The 17,677-nt window shown below is 54.9% G+C and overlaps 2 protein-coding genes and 1 non-coding gene across 7 annotated transcripts in view; all 3 read left to right on the plus strand.

Moving 5' to 3' along the window:
- The first annotated feature begins 128 nt into the window (after positions 1-128).
- Positions 129-3,237, plus strand: TRIR (telomerase RNA component interacting RNase). The gene is made up of 3 exons (XM_032465528.1): positions 129-557; positions 2,431-2,508; positions 2,804-3,237. The coding sequence occupies exons 1-3, from the start codon at positions 207-209 to the stop codon at positions 2,909-2,911; spliced, it is 537 nt and encodes a 178-aa protein (XP_032321419.1). The 5' UTR covers positions 129-206; the 3' UTR covers positions 2,912-3,237.
- A 4,454-nt stretch (positions 3,238-7,691) lies between these two features.
- TNPO2 (transportin 2) overlaps positions 7,692-17,677 on the plus strand; it is a 28,805-nt gene continuing 18,819 nt past the window's right edge. For 2 of the 5 annotated variants that reach the window (XM_032465532.1, XM_032465530.1), the window contains exons 1-17: positions 7,692-7,827; positions 9,112-9,223; positions 9,875-9,950; positions 10,037-10,186; positions 12,100-12,206; positions 12,291-12,424; positions 12,514-12,595; positions 12,669-12,791; positions 12,887-13,005; positions 13,849-13,909; positions 14,004-14,169; positions 14,374-14,526; positions 15,807-16,032; positions 16,229-16,400; positions 16,869-16,955; positions 17,034-17,141; positions 17,242-17,400. In XM_032465532.1, coding sequence (XP_032321423.1) covers positions 9,125-9,223; positions 9,875-9,950; positions 10,037-10,186; positions 12,100-12,206; positions 12,291-12,424; positions 12,514-12,595; positions 12,669-12,791; positions 12,887-13,005; positions 13,849-13,909; positions 14,004-14,169; positions 14,374-14,526; positions 15,807-16,032; positions 16,229-16,400; positions 16,869-16,955; positions 17,034-17,141; positions 17,242-17,400 — 2,022 coding nt within the window. In that variant the 5' untranslated portion in view covers positions 7,692-7,827; positions 9,112-9,124. Of the gene's footprint in view, positions 7,828-8,047; positions 8,173-9,092; positions 9,224-9,874; positions 9,951-10,036; positions 10,187-12,099; positions 12,207-12,290; positions 12,425-12,513; positions 12,596-12,668; positions 12,792-12,886; positions 13,006-13,848; positions 13,910-14,003; positions 14,170-14,373; positions 14,527-15,806; positions 16,033-16,228; positions 16,401-16,868; positions 16,956-17,033; positions 17,142-17,241; positions 17,401-17,677 lie in introns of those variants that run through there. The other 3 variants (XM_032465531.1, XM_032465529.1, XM_032465533.1) reach the window with 3 other exon arrangements.
- On the plus strand, positions 16,087-16,155 carry LOC116659169. Its single transcript, XR_004314451.1, has one exon. It is a non-coding gene; the product is annotated as a small nucleolar RNA SNORD41 (small nucleolar RNA).

The raw sequence follows: 17,677 nt of genomic DNA on the forward strand, positions 1-17,677 counted from the left end.
GGCGGGGCGGGGCGTCTGCCAGCTTGCGCGCAACGTCAGGCTTTACTCCTCATTCGCTCGGCCCCTCGAGCCCCGCCCCCACTGCGGACGCTTGAGGGCCAGACGGGTCTTCCCAGCATGCATTGCTCGGGACGAGGCAAGTCGGGAGCCAAGCGCGGGGCTGGAGCGGCCTTCCCGGAGTCCTTTGCGCGGCACCTGGCGACAAAATGGCTGCCCGAGGGAGACGGGCGGAGCCTCCGAGCCAGGAGGCGCCAGGCCCCGCGGGCGGCGGCGGCGGCGGGAGCCGATGGGCTGAATCGGGGCCTGGGACGTCGCCTGAGAGTGGGGATGATGAAGTGTCCGGCGCAGGTTCGAGCCCGGTGTCGGGCGGCGTAAACTTGTTTGCCAACGACGGCAGCTTCCTGGAGCTGTTCAAGCGGAAGATGGAGGAGGAGCAGCGGCAGCGGCAGGAGGAGCCGCCCCCGGGCCCGCAGCGACCCGACCAGCCGGCCACCGCCGCCGCCGCGGGTCCCGGGGATCCGAAGAGGAAGGGCGGCCCGGGCCCCACGCTCAGCTTCGTAAGGAGCCGCGGGGGTGGGGGCGGGCGCCAAGGCATTCCTTGGCAGGGGGAATCGGGCTCGAGAAAGGGGATCGGGATCCAGGTCCACCCTCTGGCCCCGATGAGGGGGCCGTCCGGGTCACCCGCTGAGGATGTGGAACCTGGATTCCCGACGAGAGAGGTCTTGGGGCAGAGGTGGGAACCCCCGGAGCCTGTCTGGGAGAACTAGGAGCTGGGGGGAATCCCACTGAAACAGCGCTCCAGGGGTGGGGAAACCAGGATGCAAGGATTCCTGTTTGAACTTTGGTTGCTGGGATCATTTCCCACTATGAGGACGGGGGACAAATTAAAGTCTGGAGTGTGTCTGAGCTGTGTGGATGAGAGACTTGGGGTGCTTACTCTGTGACCCTAGATTTACTTGACTTCCCTGAGTCTCATTCGTCTAGTGTCCATTTATTGAGCACTTTACCTTGTGCTGGGCACTGTGCTAGGTGATGGATATGCCTTGTTGAACACGACAGACATCGCTGCTTTCCTGGAGCGTCTGAGCTGGCCTAACCTCATTTTCCCTACTTGCAAAAATAGACATCATCGCATCTTCTGATGTGATTAGCACCAGGCCTGTCTTACAGGAAGGGCTAAACTAGTTGTTCTCAATAGGAGACGATTCCCCCCACCCTATCCCCACATTTGGCAAAATCTGGAGACATTTTTGGTTGTCAGAACTGGGGGAGGGGGTGCTACTGACATTTATAAGTAGAGGACAGGGATGCTGCTCATCGTCCTACAATGCCCAGAACAACCCTCCCCTGCCTCCCCCCAACGAAAAGGACCCAGTTGAGAATGTCATTACTATGAAACTGAGAAATTCTAGGCTAAAGAAGTGGCACATATATTGATTGTCACCTCTGAGCTTGCTTTGTCTCTGGTGTTGGGAGCAAGTTCCTGTGGTGTGGAGAAAAAAAGTGTTGACCTGAGAATAACGGACTGGGGGTGGAGTTTCTTCATGTGTCAAAAATGAATGTGCAAATAGTCCTAGCAGGTCACTTAATGCCTGGTTGGGGTGGAGACGGGACGTCTGTAAAGCCTGTTGCAGTCCCTGGGGCACAAGAAACCTTTCGTCTATAGGAGAAAATAGAGGACCAGGATGAAAGTTCAGGGTTTGACTTCTGTTTGAGGAAGGGGAAGTGGCAGGACCTGGGCTAGTATGAGAACTGCGTGGAGGCCGAGTGCCCCTCTGTGAGTGGGAACAGCAGTCGTTGTCACTGCCTTTTTTGTTTGTTCATTGAGGGCCCATAGCGAGAGCACCCTCAAAGAGGCCAGGTTAGGTGTAGGGGAACAGTGTTGCTTGGTGGTTAAGAATTCTGCTCTGTGGCTTAGACACACCTGACCCTGAATTCAGCTCCATTGTTTGCTGTCAGCGTGATCCAGGGTGCAGGCTTCTTCTCAAAGATGTTACCTCGCCTGTACAACGGGGAGGGTTGTAACCTTCCTTCATCATAAGGTAACTGAAAGTGAAAGGAGAAAGCAAAGCACTTGGCACAGGGCTTAGCATACAGTAAGTGCTCAATAAAGGAAGCTCTTGCTGCCTGTGTGGTCCATACTAGGGGGGAGTGAGGACAGAGCTCGTCCCCACCGAAGTGGGGATTCTTCTCGCTCCCTGGGAGGGCAGCGCCGGGGCTCAGGACTGCCTGGGCATCATGGGCCCAGGGCAGGTGCTAAGAGTCGCGTGTGCTCCTCTCTGATTGCTGCGCAGGTCGGCCGGCTGGCGGAGCTGGGCGCGGCGTCGGGACGGGCCACCAGGCCGGGCTAGGAAGGTGTAGTGGGCCTCAGCGCCGCCAAGGGCGGGCCCGGCTCCTGTAACCGTTGCAGTCTTCTGTCCCTTCACCCAGGTGGGCAAGCGCAGAGGCGGGAACAAACTAGCCCTCAAGACGGGAATAGTAGCCAAGAAGCAGAAGACGGAGGATGAGGTGAGCCGGCCGGGTGTGGGGGGCTGCCCACATTGCCTTTTCCCTCCAGCCTCAGCGCCTGGCCGAGGTTCCCTGTCCCTCACTCTTCAGTATCTGGGCCTTGTATGGGTGTACTTGGTGGGTGAGGAGGGCGTTCAACAAAGTCCCCAGATAACTTGACTCTGCATATCTTTACTCAGACCTTTGGGGTGATACTGTGGGTGGGTCAGCTGTCTCAGGACATTCCTGACCCTGGTTCCTGGCCTCCCTGGCATCCCCTTCCCAACCCACTGTGTGTCTCCCCTCCCCACTACAGGTATTAACAAGTAAAGGTGATGCATGGGCCAAGTACATGGCAGAGGTGAAAAAGTACAAAGCCCACCAGTGCGGCGATGATGATAAAACTCGGCCCCTGGTGAAATGACCCCCTCCCCTGCCTGCCCACGGCCTGGGACTCTCTGCGATGTACATAATAACTATTTAATGCAGCGGCAGCGCGGCAGCCTTTCTCCCCCAAGGACTTACACACAAGAAGGAAACCGAGATGCTTCCCGCAGCTGCGGACGATTCTCCAGGACTCTTTTTTACCTTGAGCACTTGCCTCCTGAGACTTCATAGAACAGTGGTTTACTGTCCCTGCTCTGCCCATCTCCTCCCTTTCTCTGGCTCTTTGTGTCTTCCTCTTCTGGCCCCCCCTCCCTCCCTTTAGCCATCACTTCTGGGAAGTAAAGAACTTGACTTAGTGCCGGAGCTGTGTGCTTGGTTTGCCTTCTTTGCGCTATCTAACATAAGCCCTCCCGTCTTGGCTGGTGCTGCATCTACCAAACCCTGGGTCTGGCCCAGTGAGGGAGGGATGCGGGGGTGTGGGGAAGAACAGGGGCACATCCCCTCCTGAAGGCCTGAACTCTCCTCAAGACCCACCCCTGAGTGCACCCCCACTGTTGGGTGTTTTTGTTCAGTGTCTCCGCAATCCCATTGGGGCTGGGCCAAAGCTGTCGGTGTGTTTCTTCAGAAGACACTTACTGAGCACGTACTGCGTGTCTAGGCTTTTCTGGGCCCTGTAGCCACTGCAGTGAACAGAACAGACCATGCATGCTCCCTGGCCTTGTAGAAGGAAACAGACACAGACAAAAAGGGGAAGCCATTTTGTGAGGTGATTGTGAAGAAGCACAGGATAAAGGCTGCAGGGAGGGGTCTAGTTTAGTTGATATCTAATCAGGGTCCTGAGGGAGGTGAGGAAGCCAGCCTGTGTAGTGAATAGCCAGGTGAAGACAGGGACAGTGCCTGACCCTCATGGGGAGCTGTGAGGAGGCCCCTGTGACTGGAGCTGGCTGAGTGAGGAGTGTAGGTGGATTATAGGCAGAACCTTGTGTGTTCAGGTGAGAACTTGGGAATTTATTTGTAAGGGAGAAGAACCCTTTGGGAAGTTTGGAGCTAAGGAGCCACATAATATGTTTTATATCTTAGCTGGATCCCTCTAGCTGAAGGGGTCTGGGCAGAACCTGGGTGATGGAGGAGATCGGGCCATGATCGGGCAAGGGGAGGTGATGGGGTGTTGGCAGTGGAGGAAGTGAGGCAGGCTAAGATCTGGATTCCAGTAGGGCTTTTCTGTCCTTCCTGCCACCTACTTGTAGTCCTTCCAGGAAAGCTAGGGTTGGCCCTGCCCAGTTGTATATATGAGCAGGAGAAAGACTGCCAAGGGGCTAGTTTGTCCCACCTTGCAGAACGTGACAGTTGACATATCAGGGGACAGGGTGTCCTGAAGGAAGCCTGATGGCCCTAGTACCCCTCTAGTGCTCCTTGTACTTCTGTGCGTTTCTGGCCTCATTGCTCATCCTGGTGGAGCTGAAGGTTGCCTGGCTGCCTGCTCTCCATGGAGCCCACAAATGTTTTAAGATGCCCTTGCCTCCTGACCCCTTCTCAAACATATTAGACCTGGAGCAACATCTAGGCACTCCCCCCACCCCACCTTCCTAAGCACCAATGCTGAGCAGCTTGGCACCCCTGCCCACCCCAGGGCCAGGCTCCCATCCCCCTTCCATCAGGGGAGCATCATGACTCAGGACCATGGTGGTCACCACCTGCCTGGGACTTGTGGAGGCAAGAGGGAAGAGGCTGAGGCAGCACCTGCCTAGCCTCACACTGCCAGATTCAGCCTGTGGGGGGTGGGGCATTCCAAATACAGAGCATCAGAACAGACAAAACTCCCTGTCCTAGTAGTGGAGCTAACATTCTGGTTGGGAGGAAATACAAGAAACAAAACACAACAACACATGGCTATACATTCTATGGGGAAAAAAGTATGAAAGGGGGACTGGGATGAGAGTGGGAGAGACTGCAATTTTAAGTTGGTCAGGGATGGCCTCCCTGATAAGGTGACACTTTTTCCAAGTCCTAAAGGAGGTGGGGCAGGCAGTGAAGATGGTCCTTGGAAGAGTATTCCAGGCTGAAAGAGCAGCAGGTGCAAAGAGCTAGAGCTGAAACCATGCCTGGCTTGAAGAGTGGGCAAACAGGCTTTGGAACAGGAGACTGCACCCCTCACTTCCTGCTAACACACAGGATATCTGGTTTGTTTTCCACATCAGCTTGAAGGTCTACTTTCAGGATGCTGAGCTGGCCCAGGTGTGACTTTAGCTTTGAGGATGTAGTGTGGGGGAGGGGGACATAGGAAGCCAATGGAGCCACATCTACCTCCTCCTCCCTCAAAGCCACTGACAGCCGCTGGATCTTTAAAAAGAAATGTAAGTGGGAGAAGGAAGTAGGTCACCCCTGCAGCAGCTCAGCCTCTATCCTGGAGTGTCAGGAGGCAGGAGGAGCTGATGGAATCCCAGCACCTCCCTTCACCGAACTCACCTGCCCTGACCTGGGGAAAGTCTGAAGGGGGAGAAGAATCAAGTTCAGGTTTTGGTGAGTCACACAGCCCTGGCTTCAAACTATTCTGGTACGTTAGCAGTGTGATCTTGGCTAAGTCATTCAATCGTTCTGTGGTTCAGATTCTTCATCTATAAAATAGAGACAAAATACTGAAACATCTCTAGAGTAAGTTCTGAAGTAAGGGCAATGTTCACATGGTCAATGTTAATCCTGACATTTTAAACAGCTGTTATTGCTTCTCTGGGTGAAGCAACTGGCTTCTGTTTGGGGGTGGTATTTGAGAAATACCTTGAAACGTGGATGCAATATGATGAGATGCTTAGGCAGGGAGGCTGTTGTAAACTGAGATGTTTGTCTCCCATCTCAGATTCACGGTTGGGCATGAGCTCCTTGAGTTTCTTTTTTTTGCACTGGGCGCTTCTAGTTGAGTTGAAGTAAGTTTGCCGTGCACAGGGCTGTTGTGAGAATACTGTTTGTAAAGTGACAGGCAGTAGATGTTTAAGACATAAGGGGAAATTTTTTTTTCTTTCGATTTTCGATTCAGTACTGAAATTCATCATCTGGGGAGAAGAAAGACCACGAGGACCAATATTGTGGACCATACAGGCAGCAGAGGTCACATTATTCTATCCCGACTCCTCTGTCTCAAGGCTTTCGCAGGGCCTCTGGAAACTTGACACATTAAAAGGAGGGAGTGAACAGAAACAAATTCTCTCCTGCATCTCTAATTCGCTCCCTACCTGACCCTTTATCTGAGGCAATCCCGCAACCCTGAGCAGAAAACTCCTACTCTTCGCACCCTCTCTCAAAAGGTCCAAATCCAGTCCCAGCTCCCAACCTCATTCTTCCTTCTGCTCAACACCCGACTCCAGAGGTCTCCAGACCCCCCAGATTTGAGACTCAGCCAGAGTCAGTAAGCGAGCCGATGCGGGCGCGCGGCAGGATGGGAGGTGTAGTTCTAGGCCCCCAGGGCGCGCGAGGAAAGCCCATTGCGCATGCGTAGGCGGTGGCCTTCAGCACGTGTCTGTTTCAAAGCGGGTTTCTGTCCAGCGGAGCCGGCTGGGGTGGGATCCCGAGTCTTGGAGTGGAGTTTCGCTCCAGTTGACCCTTCCCAATCCCTGGCGGCCCCAGTGTTCGGCAGGAGAGGCCTTAGGTACCTGTGAACGGAGCCGGGACTGACTTTGCCAAGAGCAAGTGTATTGAAAAAGCTGTCACCCTCCTCCAGGCAGGCGCAAGAATTGACCTGTGCCTCTCCCGAGGCCAAAATGCCCCCCAGGGCAGGGCTGGGTTGTCTTTTGGGATTAGAGCCCTAATTTATTCAGTAAATATTGGTTTAGGGAGGGGCCGAATATAGTAAAAGGACGGCCTTAAGCCTCGCGGAGTAAAAGCTAGGTTTTTGAAGAACAGTTTACTGCAGGTCTGGTAATACTTAACTTGGATTATCTGTAATCCAGTGAACTATTATACCCATTCGACGACTGGGGAAATTTAAGCTCCGAGTGGCAGGAGTTCGCCCACATTTTCGTCTGTAGAGCCAAGACGTAGGGGGCGGGGGAACCGGGATGCTCCAGCTCCTCCCTGTTCTACTCTGCTCTTAAGAAAAGAGGTGCCCTACTTTGTCCTCAGAAGGCGCAAGAATCACGAAGATGTCTTTCTTCATTTTCTTGCCCTTACCTAAATTTCCTGAGCTGTTAAACCTTATTCAGCTTCAAGTAGAAAAAGAAGTTGGGCTTTTTGCTCTGGCGTTTATTTTACTAGTTCCTTTCGTTTAAAAATTTATATCCTCGTGGCTTTTTAAAATATCGTTTTAAAAATTGCCAAACAGTACTGGAAAATAAATAATGCAAAATGTGGCAGAGGCTTCTTTAGGAACCCAGCCCGTCTCAGGCACTCCCTTTGTCTGGCTTTCCTTTCTTTGTCTTTTGAGGTATAAAATCCACCCCAAGCTCAGTCCCCTCCGCTCTTGCGCGCCCATACTGCACTCCCAAGTACCCTCTGAATGGGAAGGTGATGGAGGGGGGGCACAGTTCAATTCTTAGAAAAGGGGGGTGACAAAAGCGCAGGTGGCTCTGGCCGAGCAGTTCCTTGGTCTACCATACACCAAAAAGTCCCCACGCGCTGCTGAACTCCTGGTTCCAAGCAAAGAGCTGTCAGGCCGGCGTGAGACAGGCAGAGAAAACGAGACGGTAGGAGGACCAGCTGGCTAGAGAGGCCAAGAGAGCCGCCAACTCTTCGTCACGTGACCCAGCCACGGCTGGGCCTGGGTCTCCCTGGTGCCAGACCACGTGCGACGGCTGCTTCTCCCCATTGGCTCTTCTAGGCCAGTTTGAACGGCGTACGGAAGCCGCCGCGGTTCATATACGGCCGCGTTTTTTTTTTTCAATTCCCTCTCTTTGGCTCCCTCCTTTCGCGCGAGTCTCAGGAGAAGCCGCAGCTAAAGGCCCCTCTGCTGCCGCCCGAGGCCTGGTAAGTGGGCCTCACCCGGACCCCGACCGGCTCGGCCCCGGCTTGCGTCGACCTCCGCAGGGCTCCGGGCCTGCGCCGTGCGCGGCCCGAGCGTCGGGGCCGCGCCTGACCGAGAAAGGCCGAGAACCCGGTTGGGCCCGATTGGCGAGGCGGCGAGAATGGGCCAGGGCGGGGGAGGGGGGAACCGAGCCGGGCTTAGGGGGTGGGGCCTCGGAGCTGGGCCTGGTCCCCGTGCCTTGAAAATCCGGCCAGTGGAGCGGCTGGGGTCGGGCTGGAGGGGCTCTGATTGGGGGAAGCGTCTGGGGACTGCTTAGGGCCTGATTGGGGGACGTCGTTGTGGATCGGGTGTGTGTGGGGGGCTGTTTCGATGGGGTTAGGTTGGGTCTGATTGGGGGAGGCCGCACTGAAAAGTTGGGAGAGGGGCTTGTTGGGCCTTGATAGGGAGGGGCGTCAGACTTAGGCCTAGAAGGCTTGCTCGGTGTGGCTGCGAGGAGTCGCTGGGATCTGTTGGAGGAAATGCCCCGGGAGGGTGTTAGGCCAGGTCTGATAGGGGGAGCTGTAGGGATCGGACGAAGGGGATTTCCAGCTCCAGGTGGTGGGGGTCTTGTACCGACTTGATTCGGGGAAGCAGCGGTGATCGGTCAGCAGGACTTAGGGTAGGGGGTTGGAGCGGTATAGCGGAAGGCTTAGTCAGATCTGATTGGGGAAGCAACAGAGACCCGTCCAGAGGGCTTCTGTAGTCGGGTAGGCGACTTGGCTGGCTCTCATTCGGAGAAGCATCCGGGACCTGTCTGAAAACTGTTTTGGGTCTGATTAAGGGGAATCGCTGAACAGTGTGCCGGCACGGGAGAGACAACGGGGGCTGGGGCGCTATCGCGTTGTGGGGCAGGGCCCCTGGATGAGGAGGTGGCTGGGTCCTCCCCTAGCGGCTTCGAGGGAAGTGGAAGCCTTAGGGCTCACAGCCAGGGGCGGCCCGATGGGCCGCGATGGGACGAAAGCCCAGCCCCATCGTTGGGTGTGATGAGGATCCGCTGGGCCCCACCGCCGCCTTGCATGGCCCGCTTCCACATACCCCCGCCCGCGCTCCCGAGCCCGCGACTGCGCGGCCGTGGATGGTGCAGCTGGCGGGGACCCCGCACTTGGGCGGGCGTGGATCGGCGGCCTCCACCTGTCCGCCGAGGACGCTCCCGTCCTGTCGCGGCCACCACCACCTCCGCGGAGACAGCCCGGGACTCACACAGAGCCCTCGGGATCCAGCGCTGATCCTGGTCCCTACCCCCGCAGTTCGCCTTGCGCCATGGACTGGCAGCCAGACGAACAGGGCCTGCAGCAGGTCCTGCAGCTGCTCAAAGACTCGCAGTCGCCCAACACAGCCACGCAGCGCATCGTGCAGGATGTATCCTTCCTTCCGGGTATGGGGATACCAGGCAGACATCTGCATCTCCTGAAGGCCAGAGAGTAAGGGCTCAACTCCATAATTCCCAGACTCCTTCAGCTGTGGCAGGAGCAGGCGCTGGTAGAGAATTAAGGATTAGAATTCTTGGGTCTCATTCCCGGAGGAAATGTGGTCCTGCAGGAGAGAGGACACTTTTACCTGGTGCTGGGCTTTAGTTTAGGTTCATGGGTAAAATTTCCTTTTTTCAATCGGTTGTTTCAAATACTATAAGTTTTGAATTATTTAAACTATTAGCAAGTTTCACTTGAAAATGTGAGTTCCCCTTTTTTTAAAAAAAAGCATGCAAGATTGGATTGCTAGTGAGCAGAACTGAGTAACAGCTGCCATCTTCAGACAGAGCCAGGTTTGCCAGCCCTCTCTTGCTCTGGCCAGATTTTCAGGAGTGGTGGGAAAGTCGGGGATGCTCCCCCACCTTCTGTATGAATCTCATGTGCCTGAAATGCTGTTATTCTGGGCATGGGGATTGACAGGTGGGGTCTCAGGAGCTGGCTGCCTGGTCCCAGTAGTCAGAGGTAGTATCTGCTATATGACAGTAACATGACCCTGCCTGGCGAAGGCCCCTGTCTCCCAAGTCTCTTAACAACCTAGCAGAAACTCAAACAACTGAACCAGTTTCCCGACTTCAACAACTACCTGATATTCGTCCTGACCAGACTCAAGTCGGAAGGTACGCCCTCGGTGCCCCTCCACACAAGCTGGATGGACCCCACTTTCTCCCTGATGGTCCCCTGAGCCTCAATCTTCTTCCCCTAGATGAACCAACTCGCTCTCTCAGTGGCCTCATCCTCAAGAACAATGTGAAGGCACATTACCAGAGCTTTCCACCGCCTGTGGCTGACTTCATCAAACAGGAGTGTCTCAACAACATCGGTGATGCCTCCTCGCTCATCCGAGCCACCATAGGTGAGAGAGTGCAGCGGGAGTCAGCCTGTGATGATGCCCTGTTGCTGTCCCTCTTGGCCAAGAAACTTCTCAATATGTTAAGGATACTGATTAACTGAATGCTCCAGCACTGTGGGTGGTACTGTTGCTATTGTCATTTTACAGCTGAGGATACTGAGGCACATAGATGTTAAGGGGTTTGCCTGGTAAATAGCAGAGCTCAGAAGTCCATGCTCTGAACCACCCTCTCCTGAAACAGCTGTACTTAATTCTGTGGCAGTCACTATGTGTCCAGAATTTGGTGTTAGATCCTGAGGGTATAGCAGATTAAAATACAAGGGCTCCCTGCTGTCTGTCACCAGTAATGATTTAGGTGAAACATGAGTTAGGTTAGCGCTGGAGCCTTCCTGTCTCCCAGAAGGCTGCCTGAGGAAGTTACAGAAAGATTTTCAAGCCATTTTACCTTAAGCCTACACTGCTGATCAACACCAACACTACTGTTTGTTCCCAACTTACTCCCCCACCCACCCGTTTTATTGCGATATAATTGACATATAACTGATTTGCATTTTTAAAATTTAAATCTTTGTCAACTTTTAAAAATTGTCTTAGAATGGAAATTGTATATTCCTGTTTTAAATGACAAGACAGATGTACGTGCTCTAAAATGAAGGTAGCCTTAAAAATAAATGCAATAAATTCAGAAGAATAGTATTAAATTTGAGCTAGTCACTGGGCCTATTGGAAGCACTGCTCTTGGGGCCTGCTTCCTTGTTAAAAGTGACTCTTAGCCCCCTCTGAGGCCAGCAGAAGGATCTGGACTCAGTGAGCTCCTTCTAGTTGCCAGGTTCTGTTCTAAGTACTTGAGTTAAATCACTGAAGCATCCCAGTTGCCCCAGGAGACTGGGGTTTTTTATCTCCATTGAGGCATAGAGAGGTTAGGTGGTCACACAGACAGGGACGGGACTGAGGACTCTACTCAAGTCTACCCACTGCAGGGAATACCTTTACCAGCAGACATGTGAACCAGGGTCATCTGGAGTGTTGGCAGTGAAGCTTGCCCCCTGGGAAACACTGCCACCTACTGGCTTTAAGTACCGTCTCTGCACTGACATCACCCATACTCAGCAGCCAGACTGCTTCAGGGTCCTTGCCTACTGCAAGTCATACTTGAGTTTCTTTCCCTTTTTTTTTTTTTCCAAATATGTATTATTTTAAATAATGGCGGTACTGAGGATTGAACCCAGGACCTAATGCATGCTAAGCAGGCATTCTACCACTGAGCTGTACACCCACCTCTTGGGTTTCTAATAAGCAGTTCAAGTGTCCCTGAGGCCACGTGGCCCTGCCCCCTCCTTCTCCTCCTCCCACTCTCCCCCTCACTCTCTCTGCTCAGCCCCACTGGCTCCTTACCCATCTTTGAGCATACCAGACCTGCTTCTGCCCCTGGGCCTCTGTACCTGCTGTTCCCTCTGCCTGGGATGTTCCTTCCCCGGGGACCTGGATGGCTTCTCCCTCACCTCCTCAGGTCTTTGCTCAGATTATCAAGATGGCACCTGGTAAGGCCTTCTTTAGCTACCCAATTAAAAACTGCTACTCTCACCCTCAGCCCTTGCTAACCATCTTCCCTGCTTTATTTCCTCCCTTAGCTCTTGGCATCTAGCCTCCCAGTTCTTTTTGCTGATTTATCTTTACCTCAGCCTCCCTCACTAGATGGTCAGCTCCCAAGGACAGGGATTTGGGGTTTAGTACTGTGCTGTATCCCAGGTCCTGAAATACAAGGCTCAGAGGATCTCAGAAAGGGTGTGTAGGGCTTGTGAGGGTAACGTACAGAAAGTGTGCGTGCTGGTGGGGTGAGTGTGCAGCAAGGAGGGCCAGGGTGCCAGACAGGCCCGCACCCAGCCTGAGGCAGCGTCCTTTCCTGGCCGCCCCAGGCATTCTCATCACCACCATCGCTTCCAAGGGTGAGCTGCAGATGTGGCCGGAGCTGCTGCCTCAGCTGTGCAACCTGCTCAACTCGGAGGATTACAACACCTGTGAGGTATGCGATGAGCCATGGCCTGCCCAAGCAGGAGCCAGGCCTGGACCAGGACCCACGCCCACCTGCCTGCCCCTCTCCACTCAGGGAGCCTTTGGAGCCCTGCAGAAGATCTGTGAAGACTCATCCGAACTCCTGGACAGTGATGCCCTCAACAGGCCCCTCAACATCATGATCCCCAAGTTCCTACAGTTCTTCAAGCACTGCAGCCCCAAGATCCGGTGGGTGCGGCTCCCCAGGGGTTTGCAGGGGGCCTGAAGCGGGCAGGACAGGTGGGGTCGGGGGTGACCCATGTGCCGCTCCCTGCCAGGTCCCATGCCATCGCCTGTGTTAATCAGTTCATCATGGACCGGGCCCAGGCGCTGATGGACAACATCGACACCTTCATCGAGGTGGGCTACTGGGCTGAGGGGAGCAGGGTGAGGGCCAAGGGCCCAGCTGCAGCTGACCCCAGCTTCCCTGCAGCATTTGTTTGCCCTGGCCGTGGACGATGACCCTGAGGTGCGGAAGAACGTGTGCCGTGCGCTGGTGATGCTGCTGGAAGTGCGGATCGACAGGCTCATCCCCCACATGCACAGCATCATCCAGGTACGCATGGCCCAGGCCAGCCTGGGTGGGTGCTGCAGGGTGGGAGGCCATCCGTAGCTGGGCCGGGTCTTAGCCTTTCTCCTACCCCACCCTAGTACATGCTGCAGAGGACCCAGGACCACGATGAGAACGTGGCCCTTGAGGCCTGTGAGTTCTGGCTGACGCTGGCCGAGCAGCCCATCTGCAAGGAAGTCCTGGCCTCTCACCTGCTCCAGTGAGTGCTACTCCCACCGTCTGCCCACCCCAGCCTCCACCCCACGCTGTGCCTCTGCCTTCCCTTCTGGTCAGCTCCTGTGCTTGCCTCAGTCCACATCTTCTACCTCAGTTTACTTACTGTGTGTGTTTATTTTGTAAATGATGTATATAATTTAAAAATTAGGTTAAGTTATAGGTGGAAAAAATGAAAAGTCAACAGAGGCTTTAGACATAGCTGGATCTAGGTGCTCAAAGGATGTGAAAGGCATCTGGTCTCAGATCTACTTCCTCTGTGTTGGCTTTATTCTCAGGCACAGCCTTCCTTCATGGTAGCATTCTGGCCTTCTGCAACCTTCCAGCTTAGGAACCTCAGAGTACAGAAATTCTTTCTTGGCTAGTATCTCCAGCAAAAGTCCTAGGGCTGATCCTTCTTGACCAACATGGATAACTTGCCTGTCCCCAAGTCAGTGAAGACTCTAATCAAAATCTCCCATTCCAAGCTTGTGGGCTCCAGCTGGAGGGGCTGGTTGCCCCGCCTGTTTGCGCCTTTAACCTGGCCCCATCCCAGGGAATGTTCCTGCTTTACGGTGTGCTAGGGATCAGGCGCTATTCCAAATTTCTCCCAGGGGTCTGGGTCAGGAGTTTTCCTGTGGAGCTAGGAGTGGTGTCAGCTCTGCCCCAGTCACAGTGGCTGAGGTTGGGATAGTAGCCACTAAGGGAAGTGAATGGACGCAGGACAAGCAGGGACAGTCTGCCCCTTGGCTCCTTGATGCTCCTGCCTGCACCTCTGCTCCCCTCTTCCCAGGCTGTAAGCGCCCCCCAGGGGCCCCTGCCTTCCAACTAACAGCCTCTCTCCCAACAGGTTGATCCCCATCCTGGTAAATGGGATGAAGTACTCAGAAATTGACATCATCCTGCTGAAGGTTAGTCAGGGCTGACCGCCAGGCATGGGCAGGCGGGTGAGGGTGCAGGGGCTGGGGACCCCTGTGGTGCTTAGCTATCTGCCTGGCTCCACAGGGGGACGTGGAGGAGGATGAGGCCGTCCCCGACAGCGAGCAGGACATCAAGCCACGTTTCCACAAGTCACGCACAGTGACACTGCCCCATGAGGCCGAGCGGCCTGATGGCTCTGAGGACGCAGAAGATGACGATGATGACGATGCTTTGTCCGACTGGAATCTGAGTGAGTGGCCTGGCTGGTGGGGGGAGAAGGGCGAACTAGGGGGCAGCAAGCCCTGGGCTCCCTCTCAGGAGGTGATTAGAAGCCTACATGGAGCAAATCATGAGGATTCTAATCATGATCTCTGATCCTTGGGGGTACAGAGAGGAGGTCTGGTGGCCTGCCTGAGCCTGCCCCTCCAATTCTCCCCCTCCACCCCCACCCTAGGGAAGTGCTCAGCAGCTGCGCTGGACGTCTTGGCCAACGTCTTCCGGGAGGAACTGCTGCCCCACCTACTCCCTCTGCTCAAGGGCCTCCTCTTCCACCCTGAGTGGGTGGTCAAGGAGTCGGGCATCCTGGTGCTGGGCGCCATTGCTGAGGGTAAGTGCCCCACCAGCCTGGCTGCGCCTGACCTCTGCTCCTCCTGCTGGTGTGAGACCAGGGCTGGCCCAGATGGGGCTTGTAGGGGGTGACGCCATCCCCAGGTTCTCTCCAGAGGCTTGCTCACCCCAATCCAGACAGGTCTGGGATTTGAATCTTCTTCTCAGCCCATGGGCCTGAAAGGAACCCCCAGATGCAGCTTTCTCTTTAATTCTCAAGGACAGGCAGTTCTGTGAGGTCGTCAGCAATAACAAGAATGGGCACTTCCCCAGCACTTGCCCCACAGCACACAGCCCTGTCCTACGGGCTCACCACCACCTGCAGAGGTGGGTTTCTTAGATGGGGAGACGAAGGTGCAGAGAAATGTATGCCACTTCCCTTGTCACCCAAGGTGAAGCTGGGCCTCAAACCTGCTCCGGCTGCAAGGCCAGCCTGCCAGAATCAGAAGCGTGCAGTGGTGGTGTTTCCTTAAACTTCACGTGGTGTGCATGTGCTATATGGGCATGGCTTTTGGGCTCCCTTTGTCCCAGTGGGATGTATATATATAGTGTGAATTACTAGAGGGCTTTGCAGACCTGTTACAGGTGGCACACATGACCACGTCAGCATCCAGGCCTGCCAAAACAAGCAGACAGGGCAGCAGGAGCTTTTCAAATTATCTAAGAAAAGATTTTCTCATGATAAGTAACATATCTTATTTTAACAGAGCACACGATGTGCTACACAATGCACATGTGTATTTTAATAGACTATGTTAGGTAACTTCAACATATTAATGGGAAAGGATCTAAAGAAATTGACCATAAACTGGTAAAAATAGATCTCAGGGCTTGGATTATCAGGAGGTGTGCTGTGATCTGTTTTCTGTAATGAAAAGAGAGACATGTTCATAGTTTTTTAGAAAGAGAAAATGAAAAGTAGAAAAAAAAATCACAAACAGCCAAGAAAGTTTTCCCAAAAAAGGTACTTTCTGTCCATCTGGGTCGCTGCTGCCCATAAAGCCTGAGTCACTGTGCAGCCCGGCCACCTGTGAACGAACTAGTGATCGGATAAAGACAGCACAGCCCTGGGGTGGGTGGAGCTGATGGAGGGGAGAGTCTTGCTCTGACGCTGTGTCCCACCCCAACCCTGCCTCTCACTGACTCTGTGACTGAGCCAGTTATGTAAACTCCAAGCCTTAGTTTCCCCATCTGTTAGGTATGGCTGAGCTTCTCCCCAGTAGGGCAGTTGTGGCCTGGCCCAATTGGGCTCAGCCTTGCCTCTGTGCCCGGTCCTTGCAGGCTGCATGCAGGGCATGGTGCCCTACCTGCCGGAGCTGATCCCCCACCTCATCCAGTGCCTGTCGGACAAGAAGGCCCTGGTCCGCTCCATTGCCTGCTGGACGCTGAGCCGCTATGCTCACTGGGTGGTCAGCCAGCCACCTGACATGCACCTCAAGCCTCTGATGACAGAGCTGCTCAAGCGCATCCTGGATGGCAACAAGAGGGTGCAGGAGGCGGCCTGCAGGTGACCCTCGACCCCTGGCCCCACAGCCCTTACCTTTACCCCATGGCTGTCCTCTGGGAAGTGATGACACTCACGAGCCTGACCTCACGCTGATTTCTCACGTATTCGTACTGGCTGATCCCGAGTGCACCCTCCCCGACCCTGCACAGGGCCCAGCCCCACCTGCGGCTGCCCACTAAAGCCCTCCCCTCTCCAGTGCCTTCGCCACCCTGGAGGAGGAGGCCTGCACGGAGCTGGTGCCTTACCTCAGCTACATCCTGGACACCCTCGTTTTTGCCTTTGGCAAGTACCAGCACAAGAACCTACTCATCCTCTATGATGCCATCGGCACCCTGGCTGACTCTGTGGGCCACCACCTCAACCAGCCGGTGAGACCCCACAGCGGCTCCCTCCTCCATTCCCCTTGGCATCCAGTGACCTGGCGGCGACCCATGTCACATGCCAGGGACATGGCCATGACCTCGACAGGCAGACAGACAGACCCGGCCCCTGCCCTCGCCCTGATCCCAGTCTAGTAGGGGAGACAGATAGTTATGAGACAGCATGGTAAGTGCTGTCCCGGGGGAGCTCAGGGGCCTGCAGGAACCAGGAGGTGCTGACTCAGGCTCTGATAGGGCAGGGGTAGCGCGGGTGGGTCTTGGGAGGGGTGACAAAGTGAACTAGACGGGCCTGGAGGTCTGGCTGGATGGCGAGGCCTTGCAGGGCCCCATGAGCCAAAGCAAGGAGCCCAGACCTCATCAGCTAGATGACAAGCACCACTGAGTCATAGGGAACCCTACTGGTTCCCAGGTGGCCACCCCCACCCAGGGAGCCCAAACTTCCTGCTCCCTCTCTAGGAGTACATCCAGAAGCTGATGCCTCCACTGATCCAGAAGTGGAACGAGCTTAAGGATGAAGACAAGGACCTCTTTCCTCTGCTGGAGGTGGGTGAGCTCCAGGTGCTCTCCCGAGGCCCCACCCCACCCACCTGAGTTCACCTCTCCTGTCTTCCTCCCCACCAGTGCCTGTCATCGGTGGCCACTGCCCTGCAGAGTGGCTTCCTGCCCTACTGTGAGCCTGTCTACCAGCGCTGTGTCACCCTGGTGCAGAAGACGCTGGCCCAGGCCATGGTGAGCATGCCACCACCACCATTGCCCCATAACCTGCTCCTCTGCTGCTGCCCCAGCCTGGGCCCACTCCCCTCACCCACCTGCCCCCTTCTGTGCCCAGATGTACACCCAGCACCCTGAGCAGTATGAGGCCCCTGACAAGGACTTCATGATCGTGGCACTGGATCTGCTCAGTGGCCTGGCTGAGGGCCTAGGTGGCCACGTGGAGCAGCTGGTGGCCCGCAGCAACATCATGACACTGCTCTTTCAGTGCATGCAGGTGGGTAGACCCCCTCACAGGCCTCTAACTGGACAGTGATGACAGCCACCAGCCTTTGTGGTCTGCCTTGGGTGGACTCTGGGCCTTGGTTGTGCCCAAAAGATATCAGGGAGAAGGGACCCAGTAAAGAAAAAAGCTTCTAATTATTTTAAAAAGTAATTTAAATAAGACATAACTAAAATCTCATTGAAAAAGCAAACAATGTAGAAAATTACAAAATATAAAATAGGAAATGTGAAGGCACAAGCCCCTCCAACATCATTCTCCCACCTCCTAG

The sequence above is a fragment of the Camelus ferus genome, chromosome 22, assembly GCF_009834535.1.
Source record: "Camelus ferus isolate YT-003-E chromosome 22, BCGSAC_Cfer_1.0, whole genome shotgun sequence".
Lineage (NCBI taxonomy): Eukaryota > Metazoa > Chordata > Mammalia > Artiodactyla > Camelidae > Camelus > Camelus ferus.

What these genes read in the sequence shown, in the direction of transcription:
- TRIR (XM_032465528.1), top strand. Translation starts at nt 207, where the DNA reads ATGGCTGCCCGAGGGAGACGGGCGGAGCCTCCGAGCCAGGAGGCGCCA. An exon ending in CGGGCCCCACGCTCAGCTTC is followed by an intron (nt 558 to 2,430) that starts GTAAGGAGCCGC and finishes CCCTTCACCCAG; the next exon opens with GTGGGCAAGCGCAGAGGCGG. An exon ending in AGCAGAAGACGGAGGATGAG is followed by an intron (nt 2,509 to 2,803) that starts GTGAGCCGGCCG and finishes TCCCCACTACAG; the next exon opens with GTATTAACAAGTAAAGGTGA.